At 48.8% G+C, this 14017-nt stretch overlaps 1 protein-coding gene across 1 annotated transcript in view; it reads left to right on the top strand.

The window, feature by feature from the left end:
- LOC132571798 (uncharacterized) overlaps window positions 1-14017 on the top strand; it is a 76540-nt gene that overhangs the window by 40973 nt on the left and 21550 nt on the right. Inside the window, exons 12-17 of the mRNA XM_060238592.1 lie at window positions 1830-1925; window positions 2569-2799; window positions 3523-3545; window positions 4394-4512; window positions 6203-6332; window positions 7444-8082. Of these exons, the coding sequence (XP_060094575.1) occupies window positions 1830-1925; window positions 2569-2799; window positions 3523-3545; window positions 4394-4512; window positions 6203-6332; window positions 7444-8082 (1238 nt within the window). The remainder of the gene's footprint in view (window positions 1-1829; window positions 1926-2568; window positions 2800-3522; window positions 3546-4393; window positions 4513-6202; window positions 6333-7443; window positions 8083-14017) is intronic.

Here is a 14017-nt window from a genome sequence, read left to right on the forward strand (position 1 = left end):
CTCATTTTCTCCAATAGTCTAGTTTTTATCTCTTCCTTTCCTTGCCCCCAGCTCAGTTAGATCTTGCAAAGCAGCAGTTCTGGTATTGCAGTGTCACACGCTGGAGAGCAGGTAAGGGGGAAGTCCGAGTCCAGTCCAAGTCAGAGCCAGAGGAGCGTTGAAGGAACCAGTACCGAGTCCAAATTGCAGTTTTAAAGCAGGATCGTACAATCCAGCAGTCAGGAAACCGGGAAGTCAGAGCAGGAACAGAGCCAAGGAATGGGAGCTGGAGTAGTCACAAGTCACTGGATGGACTTGTTGCTTCCACAGAGCATGCAACTCGAAGCAGGAGCTTTGATAGCCCGCCGCTGCTGTTTCCAATTAGCAGGCAGTTGGGCCAGCCTGGTGTCTGCTAAAACTCTGGGCTGAGAGAACGTCTTGCCCGCATTTTGGCCTCTTTCCTTCAGATCGCTGAGTCCTGATGGAGCCTTTCCTGTACTCGAGCATGGCAAGGTGGTGAACTGGGATGTGTGTCTACCTGTTGTTGGTCAGCTGTACAGCCAGGTTCTGAGAACCTGCGGTCAAGTTGTGAGTGAATCAGTCAAGTTGTGAGAGGAGCCAGCTGTCGGCTCCGCTGGGTTTGCTAACCCTGTGGGCTCTGCCTGGGCAGTCCCCTTGTCAGAGCCCATGGCATGCAGTAAGATAAACAACTCCCCCCCCCCTTTCCCACACACTTCTCATTCATGTTTTCCATCTCCCTTCACCTAATTTTTCCATGTTCTCCTCCCCCTTTATTTTCACTTCTTGACCTCAAGACCTTTTCATCCCTATCCTGCTTGGCGACAGAATGTATTTAAAAGCAGTATAGTGGCAAACTTTTGCTGATATTATGAATGGCACTGGGTTTGCTGGGCACATTTGCACTAGTGCTGCTGAGGTTCCATCCCCCTTTCTTGGACTGCGATTCTGTGCTTGACATCAGCTGGCATTGCCACAACGGCACTGGGTTCTGCTGGGCACTCTGATTGCACTACTACTGCTGGGTACTCTGTACATCGCTTTGGTTCTACTAGGCTTGCAGAATTGTGGCCCCTCCCTTCAGTTTCTCCTGCAGAGATGATCTGGTCTGACGTAGTCCTTTGGAAACTATGAAGGACGGGAGCACCTTCTTTGGGCATAGTGTGCTTCTTAACATCCAGTATGATGAGTCACATCAGAAAGAATATTACATTGGACCCTTCATTTGTTAAAAGATGTGTGATGCTTTGGCTAGTTAGCTAGTTAGCTAAAATTAGTACAAAGGCAGACTCCTAGCTCTCAAAAATTTCTTGTGAATGTTTGAGATTGTCAGGTCATGGGTTTCAAAAAGGAGAACAGAAGCCCACCCAAGTGCCTGCTCAGAACACGAGTGGCGTGACAGAAGTTTGTTTTGCTGTCAGGTCACAGCTGGCTTATGGACACCCTGTAAGCTTTTCAAGGCAAGAGAGGTTGGGAGGTGGTTTGCCTGCCACTGCCTGCCTCCAGGTCGGCCCTGCTGATCAGGCTATCCTGGGACTAACCAGGTCAGGGGTAGGCTGAGAGTCATGAGAGTGGTCCAAGGTCACCCAGCGAGCTTCCACGGCAGGACTGGGGGTTCAAACCTGGATTTCCCAGATCTTAGTCCAGCACTTTAAGTGTTACTGCACACAGGCTCTCCTGATGGAATAGCATACTGGAATTTGATTTTTTTTTTTTAACGAACATGGTTATATATATGGATTTAAATAAATGTGTCATGGTGGCCAGGAGGGAAGAGCATGGAGTAAACCTTTAAAAGAACACATTTCAACTGTGATCCCCCCTCTCCCCAGGATCAATTCTGCAACCGTCTGGAGATTCTGAAGAAGGAGAGAGAGAGAATTGTGGTGTATAAAGGAGATGTGGAGAAGGAAAGCCAAGACCTGCTCGTAAGTCCAAATAGCAGAAAAATCAACCCACGAGGCTGCCCCCACTTTCAATTTAGAAGGACGGTTGCCGGGTCTCCTCTGGCCACCAGTGGGGGGTGGGGGGGGTAGGTTTGCCAGATCCAGGTTGGGAAACTCCTGGAGATTTGGGGAGGGAGACTGAGACCTCAGGAGGGTCTAATGCAGGGCTGGGTTAAGGCCAACTGAAAGTGGGGTTCAGCCACTGCTGATTCTAGGGGGGGTATACTTGGGATATTCAGTAGTATGTACATTCCTGCCCCCCCCCCACAATTTTCTCTTGCCCACAATGCAGCCAGGGAAGCTGCAGTTAAGGTTAGAAGACCAAGCGAGGGGAGGGGGCTTCTGAGCACTTTTGCCCCCTGTGGTGTTTCTCCTCAACCATCATGTCTCATCCCCCGATGGGAACTGGGGAAATCAACCTGTGGAGGCTGTTTTAGTGGGGGAACAAATGGACTCATGAAGCCCCTTCTACTTTCTGGGTTTTCTGCTGCAGACTGAATCCTCTGTGGCTGAAAGAACCCCTCTGGGATAGGATGGGATAGGAGCCTCCTCAAGCGTCTCTTCCCACTGCAGAGACCAGCTGTGTTCCTGATATTGGCCTGCCTTTCTTCTCTTTCCATCTCAGAAACAAACCAAAGAAGAAAAGCAAGAGACAATAGCCAAGTTCAGGCAACTGCACACATTTCTGGAGGAACAAGAGAAACTTTTGCTGGCCCAGATGGAAGAGGTGGAGAAGGAGGTGGCGAGAAACAGGGACCAGCATCTGGCCAGAATCTCTGAGGAGCTCTCTTCTCTGGAAAGCCTCATCCGGGAGATGGAAGAGAAATGTCAGCAGCCGGCCAGTGATCTCCTGCAGGTGAGACTGTGGCAGAAACAGGTGGAGTCCCCTTGGGGAGAAGGCTGGCTCCAAATCCTCTCTGCTTAGCAGAAAAGCAAAAGCAAACCAGCCCAGTTTATGTCGCTAGCAAGTTTCTACCTCTTCAGCAGGGCCACTTTCCCCTCTGCCCCTTTCCATCTCCAGCCAGGGGCAGACTGGACAATCCCAGGGGCCGTGCAAAACAACACTCCCTGGAAATACATTCCCCCACAGCCCCCTGCCCCTCCCTGTTAGACTTCAGCCACTGGAAGCCAAAGTGTGTTTGTGTTTCAACCAACAGTCTGAGGAAGCCCAAGGTTCCCGGGAAACTCTTTCACAACACCACCAACCAGGAAGCTGGGTCACATGCAAGACTTTTCACAACCCATTTTTAAAGGAGGATGTCTAGGGGCGGTGTGGTGTGGGGAATGTCACTTATATATAAAATGCACACCGACACACAATGGCAACGGCATATGGTTACAGGAACAGCATCCACACAGCTGTTGTGGGCACTGCTGTGCTTGCCGCTGTCTGTCTAGCATGTCTGTGCAGATGTGATGGCACTTATGCCCAGACAGACCCTCTCTCCTCTCTTTCCTTTCATGGCTGAACCATGTTGCAAGGCTGCAGGGAAAAGGGGGAAAGTCCAAAAGGGGAACACAACACACCTACTCTGAAGGTCTCTCTCTCTTCTTCTCACCCTCTGCCTTCTTTCTTTAGGATGTCAGAAGCACATTGCAGAGGTAAGTGGATCTTTAACATTAACCTTCTTAATCCTCGGATTGAACTGGGCAGTTTGTGAAGAATATAGGAACATAAGAGAAGCCATGTTTGATCAGTCCAGTGGCCCATCCAGTCCAACACTCTGTGTCACACAGTGGTCAAAAACTCTAGGTGCCATCAAAAAGTTCACCAGTAGGGCCAGGACACTAGAAACCCTCCCACTTTGCTGCCCCCCCCCCCAAAACACCAAGAATTCAGAGCATCACTGCCCCAGACATAAAAACATAAGAGAAGCCCTGTTGGATCAGGCCAATGGCCCATCCAGTCCAACACTCTGTGTCACTCAGTGGCCAAAAAACCCAAGTACCATCAGGAGGTCCACCAGTGGGGCCAGGACACTAGAAGCCCTCCCACTGTTGCCCCCCCCCCCCAGCACTGAGAATACAGAGCATCCTAATGATACCTTTCATGAGATTCAAGAAATTGCAACTTACTTCATGGTATTGAAGTCCACACTGGAATCTGGACCATCATTGAGGAATTTTTTCAGAGAAAGGACTTTACCCTTTTGTGTGTCTGTCTATGATATGTAATCTTTGATTTACCTGTCTTTATTATAATAAATGTAATGAGTACTTAGTAATCCTGGTCACAGTAACCAATAGGTTTAGTGTAGCCAGTTCTTAAGAAAGCAGGAGCTGTGCGTTCCTCTTCAAGAGCCCGCCCACCTTCCAGTCCTTTCAGCATCAGCCTGTTTCTCTTGGCTTTCTGCCCGTTCCTTCCTCTGCTTCTCTCACCCACTTGGGGCGGAGGGGAGGGAGGGAGATTCTGAATGGGATGGATGGTACCCTAATGGGATTTTCTCCAGGTATGAAGACAAGGAGTCGTTTGAGAATCCAGTGGCTATTCCACTTGCACTGAAGTGGCACATCTGGGACTTCTCAGGTTTAAATCTCCTTTTGGAGGGCATCGAGAAACAACACAAAGGTAATGAAAAAACACTGCCGGAGTTTCAGACTGAACATTAGAGTGGGCCAGATGTGTTTTAGTATGTCCCAGGCTGGCTATATCATTAACAGACCCAGGAATGTGGAGAGTTTACGCATCAGTTCAGAAGGTCATTTTAGTTCACCATGGAAAGTTTTCTGATAAAAATTCTGCCATAACTTCAGCTCACAATTGCATTACATGGACTTCTCGAGATTATATTATGTTGTTGTTCTCTAATCATTACTGCGACCATGCAAGGGCACATGGTGAGGTAGATGGTGAAAAAAGCACCTAAAATGACAGGGAGGGAAACTGCACTTTAAGGCATCTATTTTTAATGAAACAGCCGCTGGATCCATTTCAGGGACACCCCCCCCCCCTTCTATTTGCAATGTGTCTGTGACCAAATCAGACTTATCAGAACTGATCCCTTTGATTGGATGTTTGTGTTTGTTGGAATATGTCGTAGCAGAGCCCACAGAATGGTCTCAAAGGGACAGACTGGTTTTAAAGTAGAGTCACACCCTTCGAAGCCCATTGAATTCAGTGAGTTGGAAGAGTGTAACTCAGCTCAGTATGAGCTGCGGAGCCTCTGTCTAGAAGCATCCTGAATTTAGCCAGATTGGACCCTTGGGCTGCAGTCCTTAGCATACTTTCTATGACATTAATCTCAACTCCAGTGACTTGTGAACAATCCCCCACCCCCAAGATTTATTTATTTATTTATTACTTTACATTTATATCCCGCCCTCTCCGCAAGCGGACTCAGATAGTTTCTACTTGACCCTTAAGCTGTAACTCAGAAGAAATATGTACCTGTGTGCCATCAAGTCACAAATGACTTCTGGCAACCCCCACCAGGAGCTGATAAAGACCAGTGTTTGCTATTTTCTTCCTCTGCAGAGTCTTCTTTGGTCGATCCACGTACTCAGTTTAGCTTCAGCGATTTGACATCATTGGGCTGTATCATGCCCCTCCCCTCCCCAAAAGAAAATAGTATTATTAGCTGGTATTTTTGTCACAAGAAGGGCCTGCTGCTCACTTTCCATTCCTTTGCTTCCTCAGACACTCTGGATTCTGGACTTCATCTGCAGAAAGGTACATTTTTCTTCATAAACTGATCAATTATTTCTAAACTAAAAAGCTTCACCTAACAATTCGTGTTCTCCCACTTGGTGTTCTCAGAGATAACACAACTGAATGCTCTTGTTTCGTTCCTCAAAATCTTATGCTCCCTGCCACAGCCAGTTCCTTCTTGTTCCGAGGATGTTGGTAAGGGTGAAAGAAAAGGTTGAGGGGATGAAACCTGCCGCCATATTTAACTGATGGGAGAATGGTTGCTGGGCAACAGGTTGACTGAGTTCCATAAGAAAAGTCTTGCTATTCTCCTGCCAAAGGTGGGGCATCAGGTTTGCCAGCCCAGGGTAGATCATGCCTGATGTTCAATAGCTCCATGTTGGTAACTCCAGTCCAGAAGAAGTTCCAACTGGTAATATTGCAATTCTTTTAAAATTTCCACTGCGGATACCAGAACAGGCATTAATTTTTGTAGCAGTTGGGGGTGGGAGCAATTTGAATTAAGTACCAAGGATATTTCTGTCAGTTCTAGCTCTGCCCCTTGTTCAATGTGTAGCAGGTTTTCTCCCTGCTTTTCCACTGCATTCAGGCACGTTCCGTGTTTTCCCAGCTTACTTAAACCAAGTTTCCAGTGGAGTTTTGGAAAGGATTGCAGTGAAGTTTGGGCAGCTGCTATGTGGGTGGGAGAATCTAGATTTTTCCAGCCTCTGTGGCCACTATTTCCCTGACCCTGTCCTATGGTGAGCATTTCTTTCCCTCACTTTTGGAGGCATTTAATTGTTTGTTTCGAATAGATTTGATTCCTTTTAGGGAATGTTCCTTAGGCCATAAGGTCTCCGCATCCACCACTAGCAGATGGGTCAGAGGCTGCATTTTCCTGGCATATAAGTCCAGGGGACTGGATCCCCCTTCGGGTGTTACAGCCCACTCCCTCAGAGGGGCAGAAACCTCAGCATTATCCGGTCCTTCCCTTCCTTAGAGGTGGTCTGTAGGGCTGCAACCTGGAAATTGCTCCACTCATCATTACAGAATTGACAAAATGGGCTCAGCTGAGACTACTTTTGGAAGAAAATGGTCCTGGAGCATACCTTTTCAGGCTAGAGTCCGAGATTCTTCCCCTCTCTGAGGCATGCTGCTGTCTTATGTGCCAGATGTGGAGACTTCCCCACCCCGGACCACTGGAGAATGGAAGATTTGTCTCACTGTGCATCTTCCTTGTCGGTGGTCCTAGAGTAGGGCAGTCTCTTCCCATCCAAGGGGGTGAATTCCCTTTCTCAGAAGGCACTTGAGCCAGAGTAGGTGTGCTGTATTGACTCTATGGGGCTTCTTTGCCTCAGTTTCCTGAACTGGTGGGCGTCTCTTTTGAGTTCTTCACCCTGTTCTCTGTGTGGTTGGTTGGAGGTTTTTTTGGACCATTTTATTGGAGGTCTGATTTCATGTTTGATCATTTGGAGAGGGAGTTGTGCTGCTTCAGGGCCAGACTGGGGCCTGGGAACGAAGCCCTTCCCCTCCCGGAATTGCAAGGTTCTGGACTCTCGCGGTCTCCAGCAATGAGCTTCTCCCAGAAGTAGAGACTGCCCCACCCCAGGACCAGCGAGAAGGAAGATTCCTGATAAGGGAGACAAATCTTCTGTTCTTGTGTGTGATTTCTAACCAAAGAAGCCTGTGACTGAAATTGCCATTGCTTTTTTTCTCTCCTTCATAGTTCCCTTTTCAGGATGGGATACGGGAGGAAATAGATTGTGTCCCTGTGGGTGCTTGTTGTGTACATTGTCTGCCTTCTGAAGAATGTGGGAAGACAGCTCTGCCTTTTAGAAGGGCAGGAGCAGGCAGGAGAGCCTGATGACCAAGGAGAGGGTGGCAGAGGTGGGAGGAGGCCATGACTGGCAGGAGAAGGAAGCCAAACAGGCCAGTGGGTGAAATCCCCCAGCTGATGCCGTTTCACTTCTTGTCTCCTCATTTTCCCTCAACAGCAAATGTGACTCTGGATCCAGACACGGCCCATCCATGGCTCATCCTGTCTGAGGGTCAGAAAAGTGTGAGACAAGGAGAAGAAACTCAAACTGTGCCCAACAATCCTGAGCGATTTCAAGGTTATAGTGCTGTGCTGGGCCGTGAGGGATTCACAGGAGGCTGCCGTTTCTGGGAAGTCCTTGTGGGAAGTGAGGGAAGCTGGGTTGTGGGGGTGGCCAGAAAGTCTGTGAAGAGGAAGGGAGGCCTCACTCTTACTCCTCAGGAAGGGATCTGGGCTGTGGGGAAGCAGTCAGGGATGCACAGGGCTTATATAAAAGGACATTACCCTCCCCTGACTGTGACTGGGGAGCTGAAGAGGATCCGAGTGTGCCTGAACTACGCTGGGGGGCGAGTGGCCTTTTTTGATGCTGACCGAGCAGCCCTTCTCTATGAGTTCTCTGGAGCCTCCTTCCATGGAGAGACCCTCCTGCCCTTCTTTTGGGTGTATGGAAAAGGCCACCTCAAAATCTCTTCATAGTTCTTTTTCTTGACACCAGGACCATCGGGAATATTATTTCTCCATACCTGTAAAGACCTCTCCTGTCTAGGGTTGCCAGGTCTGTGTTGGAAAACACCTGGAAAGTTTGGGAGGTACATCTGGGAGAGGGCGGGGTTTGGGGAGGAAGGGGAGGGGAGGTGACTCAGCATGGTACAGTCCCATAAAGTCCATGCTCCAAAGCAGCCATTTTCTCCAGGGGGACTGATCTCTGCCACCTGGAGATCAGTTGTAAAAGTGAGAAATCTCCAGGCCCCACCTGGAAGCTGGCAACCCCACTCCTGTCTCCAGCCACCAAAGCTGACAGGGGGAAATTGGAGACATTTCCGCCTCCATTTCCCAGCATTCCTTTCCCCCCCTTCCTATCTTCTTGAACTGACTGTAATGCCTTCCCCATTGTACAAGATGCAGGAGAGCTCTGAACAGACCCCCCCCCCCCCCCGCCCTCCCATCTCTCCAGCCTTCGTTCTCCTCAAGCACAAGAGAGGAATTGCTACAGAGCCTACAGAGGAAGAAGAGGCCCTGCATGTTTCAGTTACTATTTGGGACTTCCTCTTTTCTTTAATGGGCACCAACTGTTCTATCTTGCCTGTGTTCAGCCTGCCTTTTCTGAGGGTCCTGTCCCTATCCAGGTTGCTGCACTGATAGCACTTGTTTTTCGGTTATACCAGAGACTGAGAAGATGTTATGCTTATTATAAAGTTATGTTGTGTTGAAAACGCTGCTGCTTTAATTGTTTGTTTTTGGGGGGTGGGAAGCCATGTCATAACTGCCAGAGAAGCCCCAGACAGTGCCGTCATCTACAGACTTGATCCATCCACAACTCTGCAGTTGGACAGAAGAATCCAGGGGTGGATTTGCGTAGCCAGGCTCCTGCTGGCCTCTGCTTGCTTTAAGGTTTCTCTTCCGGTTGCTTTTGTGCCTCTTTTCAAACCATTACAGGCCCTTCAACATCCACACAGCCATCTTGCTCTCCTTTGTTTCTCCAAGGAACTGGGAGCTCCTGCTTTATCCTCTCTGTGACCCTGAGAGGGAAGTCAGGCCCAGAGCGAGTGAGCTTCACCCCAGAGAGTTTGGGGGCAGAGCTGGGGAGGGTGAGGTCTGGGGAGGGGAGGGACCCAGTGTGTGTGGGGGGGAGGGCATAATGCCATCCAGTCCACAAATATTCAGCCCCCCGCAAAGACGCGGGCAATCTTATATCTGAGTAGGAATTTGAACCCAGGCCTCATCAGTTCAAGTCCTACCACCTTGTGCAATGCACTGGCTCTCAGCACGGATGGTCATACTAATACATAATCTAAGGGTGGCCAAACTGTAGCTCAGGGGCCACATGTGGCTCTGTCACACACATTGTGTGGCTCTCAAAGCACCCACCACTCCATCAGCTGGCTTGGAGAAGGCATTTAAAGTTGCTTTCTTTCTATTCTTCCCTCCCCATCTATCTGCCTGTCTGCCTTCCTTCTTGTCTTGCAGCTCACAAACATCTGCTGTTTATTCTGTGTGGCTCTTACATAAAGCAAGTTTGGCCATCCCTGAAATAATCTACATTCCTGGAAAATCTGGTGATAACAAGCAGGGGCCTCTTGAGACTTGTTGGGGGAAATACCAAATCCTGCCCACTTTGTTTGCTGTGCTCGCCCCTGAAGAGCCACTCTAATGTGCTGGCATCTCCTGCTTCATTGGTGCAGTGGTGGGCAGAAACCAGGGGGTCTCCTTTCCCTCCCTCCCCCTTCCACTCATGGGGCCACTACCTCCACTGTTGGGCTTCCTGGGCAATGGCGCCAGGCAGCAGCAGCTCCCATTCCTCCTCTCTGACATCCTGCAGGACTGGGGGGGGGGGGGGTGGCAACTTCAACTCCTCTGCCACCCACCCTGCTCTCTTGGTGGTGGCCTGGGCGGGTGATGGAACCAGGCCTTGCATCTCCTGTTCTGCCTGCAGAGGTCTCCTGGCGGCTTCTCCAACCTTCCCAAACGGAAAGTCAACACAAGAAGTTTGCAAGATCTCAGTCTTTTCCGAAAAGTCTACATGGGCAATTTTGCTGCTTGGATTTTTCTGCAAAGGGGTGGTGGGGTGGGTGGGCAGTGTGTCTTTGGCCTGGAAAAAAATATCTCCTGCATGTATCTGGCTTCATTCCTTGGATTTTCTGATATGCAGGGCTGCCAGGTTCAAAATTAGATGCTAATGTCCCCCCTCCACAAGAAGAGAGGGAAAGGGAAATGCAGGGCCCCTCCTTTTCCCAACAGCTGGAAGGAAGAGAAGAAGCTGGAGAGACACCCAAAGATGCCCATCCCTTTTATTGTCCAGAGGTCTGTCCCACTCACCTACCCCATAGGTTGCTGCATTCACAATGCTTAGAGCCAGTTTGGTGTGGGAGCCTGTCTGGTGTAGTGGTTAAGTGCGCGAACTCTCATCTGGGAAAAGAAGAAGACTGCAGATTTATACCCCGCCCTTCTCTCTGAATCATAGACTCAGAGAGGCTTACAATCTCCTATATCTTCTCCCCCCACAACAGACACCCTGTGAGGTGGGTAGGGCTGAGAGGACTCTCATAACAGTTGCCCCTTCGAGGACAACTCTTGCGAGAGCTGTGGCGGAACCGGCCCGATTCTGCCTTCAGACCCGGTCCCGTCAGCTCCCTATGGAGTCGCCAACTCCTGGAGGGAGCTATTTCTCCTCCTGCCCCTTGGGCTCGCTGCCACCACCTGCTCAGTCCCGGGGTTCAGATTGAGAGGAACAGGACTCCCAATCCCCCTCTCCAGCTGTGAGGCCAGGCCTCAAGGTCCTCTGCCACCCTGCACTTGGGTTTCACAGAGACCTCAGCACTTCTTTGGGGCACCCCTGGAGGATTGGCACCTTATCCAACTGGATGCCCTCCCCCCTTCACCTGGGGCCCCCTTCTTAACACAGCGTGGTCTAAAGCGGTCTGGGGATCTATGTGGTACAGAGATTGACTGCCAGCATTTAAACAGTAAAAATATATTTATTTAAAAAGAGAAACAGATAGGAAAAGAAAAACAAAACAAAAACAGTTGCATTTACAAACTTAGCACAGCACAGCAAACAGCATAACAAAGAAAAGTTGATTATAAACGCATCCTGCTGGCCCTGATCTAAACTTGCCCTGTCTTGTGAATTACTTACTTAGTCTGCCTGCCTGGGGCCTCCCAGGCAGGAGCCTCCATTGCTCACCACATGCTCGAGCCCCAGTTCAAATCTGCCCTCTCTTCCTGCCTAACACATGCAAGGAACAACAGCACTTCCTGCCTCTCTAGGAGATTTTCCCCCTAGCGTTGTTGGTTTGGCTCTGGAAGGGAGGGGGGGAGTGAGGGGAAGGCTACAAAGCCTGCTGAGGGATTTACTGATCCCTGCCAAATGAAGCACCACCACTGACTAAAATGGCGTTTCTCCACAAGAGCTATGGCTAACCCAAGGACATTCCAGCAACTGTAAGTGGAGGAGCGGGGAATCAAACCCAGTTCTCCCAGATAAGAGTCCACGCACTTAACCACTACACCAAACTGGCTTCCGCATGGAAGATCAAGGATTTGGTCTCAGATCCTAGGCAGATGCTCTAACCACTACACCACATTTAATTTCCCACTCCTCCACTTGCAGCTACTGGAATGGCCTTCGATCAGCCATAGCTATCTCAGGAGTTGTCCTTGAACGGGCAGCTTCTGAGAGAGCCCTCTCAGCCCCACCCACCTCACAGGGTGTCTGTTGTGGGGGAGGAAGTTAAAGGAGATTGTGAGCCGCTCTGAGTGGAGAGTGGCATATAGATGCAATGTCATCTTCGTCTTCAACGGCCATTTGGAATATGGAATGAGCGGTTCTGCCACTATCCAAAAAACCTGCATGAAGATCTGATGTAGCAACAGAAAAAGCTGCTGTCCTTTTTTGTGTAGCCAGGATCACATAACAATTTCCTACAGAAGGACCTGTGAAAAATGGATCTCTCTTCTTCCTGAAAGCAGCACCAGTCATTTCTCTGAAAGTATTCCTTTTGGTCCAGTATCAACTTTGGCTCATTCTAGGCTGCCTTCATTTGTCCTCAGCATGAACCTAAGGGGCTGGCGTCATTCTCCAGTCCTCCATTTTATCCCCACAGTCCTAATCCTGTGAATGAGATCTGGCTGAGATTGTGTGACTGGCCAAAGGTCACTCCAGGTTTCCATGGCAGATTGAGGATTCAAACCTTGGTCAAATAGATCCTAGGCAGATGCTCTAACCACTACACCACGTGGACTGACAGCTCAGGGAACTTCTTCCCACCTCTCCTTCGTAAAGGAGGCAATTCATTTTACTCTCTCTCTGTGGCCTTCCTCCTGAAGGTGGACTCTATGTGGCTTCCATCCTCTCCTGTCTTCCATTTTATCCGCACAACAACAATGACCCTCACAGGTAACAGTGTGTGACAAGCCCAAGGTAACCGAGCAAGTTTCCATGGTTCAGCTGGGATAGACACCTGAGTGTTATAGACTCTAAGACACTCTTAACTAGAGGAGTGCTATGGAGTGCTATAGTTTAATGAAGTCAGTGCACCTCAGTGGTGCTATAGCGGTTTAAGCACTATAATGCTTACCTTAGAACATTTTTTTAAGTCTGAGGGAGATTGTGTAGCAAAAAAGGGCAGGAAAAAAGCACTGTTGGAAGAATTATGAAGATTTTAAACAGCATTCCACAGTGCTTCAGACATGCTGTGAAGGGGCTGAAAATGGAAGAAAGCAGGTTCTCTCAAAAGTGGCTTAATCACACTTTGCTGACCCAAAAAAAGGTGGGCTTGCATGAGCAGGTAAATAAATTCCACTAGGAGCCAGTTACTAAAACTGGTCTGTCTGAAATGACAGGAACAAAATCTTATTAGCAACCAGTTACTAAAATGGAATGCAGACAGTTTGAAAAGGATCTCTATCTAATCCCCTTTCAAAGTTGTGTCTTCCTTTGGCCATCTCTTCATCCTCTGGCAGCAAAGTCCACATTTGAATCATTCTTTGTGTAAAGAGCTGCTGTTCGCCGAGGGAGTGGTGGCAGTGCTGGAGGAGAATAGTGTGGAGATTTGGCACCTGTGTGTGTCCCCTCTTGCACACCATAGCTGTGTGGTAGCAGGTCAGATTGGAAGAACAGCACTGGGGGGTGGGAGACCTACACATGAAACTACCTTATTCTGAGTCAGACTCTCGGTCTGCCCAGGTCCACTCTGACTGGCAGCGGCTCTCCAGGGAGTCAGGTGGAGTTCTTTCGCATCAGCTGCTACCTCTTCATTTCAACCAAAAATGTCAGGGAGTCAGTCCGGGATCTTCTGCTTGCTAAGTAGATGCTCTGCCATTAAGCCATGGCCCCTTGGCTGCACTGTGGCACTACAAGAAATCCTTTACTGTCCCACTTCCCACAGCCGTGGCTGCTTTCATGCAGAATTATTTCTGCTTTGGTGTTCTCTTTCTTGGGAGATCATAACCAAAATGTTAGGGAATTTTTGAAGTATAGAGACTTTTCTAGCACTCCCCTTCCCACCAGGTTCAGTAAGAGTGTGGGGAATGACTGGCAAGAATCCCATGATCTGAGAGAGAGAGAGAAACCTGTTCCAAAATTAAAACCATTTATTAAAATTAAAACTGTGTTGCAATTATTGTTAATCATGTAACAGAATATGCAGCATACAGAATTTATTACATTAAACAAATACCCAATTAAAGTGCACTACTATTTCTTAAAGAATGTATGCTGATTGCTCTGCCCAAAGACTATCAGGTGTTTGTCCAGAACAACAAAAGTGGCAAGAATAAAATCACCCATTAAATACCCTTTTTCCATCCATAGGAGCTAATGTCATTATCAGTCTGTGATGAGCATCTGACATATCTGATAAAACCCAACCCCTATCATACCGTAAGGCATGAACTTTAAATCGTCTCACT

This window comes from Heteronotia binoei, chromosome 5 (genome assembly GCF_032191835.1).
Source record: "Heteronotia binoei isolate CCM8104 ecotype False Entrance Well chromosome 5, APGP_CSIRO_Hbin_v1, whole genome shotgun sequence".
In the NCBI taxonomy this organism is placed as follows: Eukaryota; Metazoa; Chordata; class Lepidosauria; order Squamata; family Gekkonidae; genus Heteronotia; species Heteronotia binoei.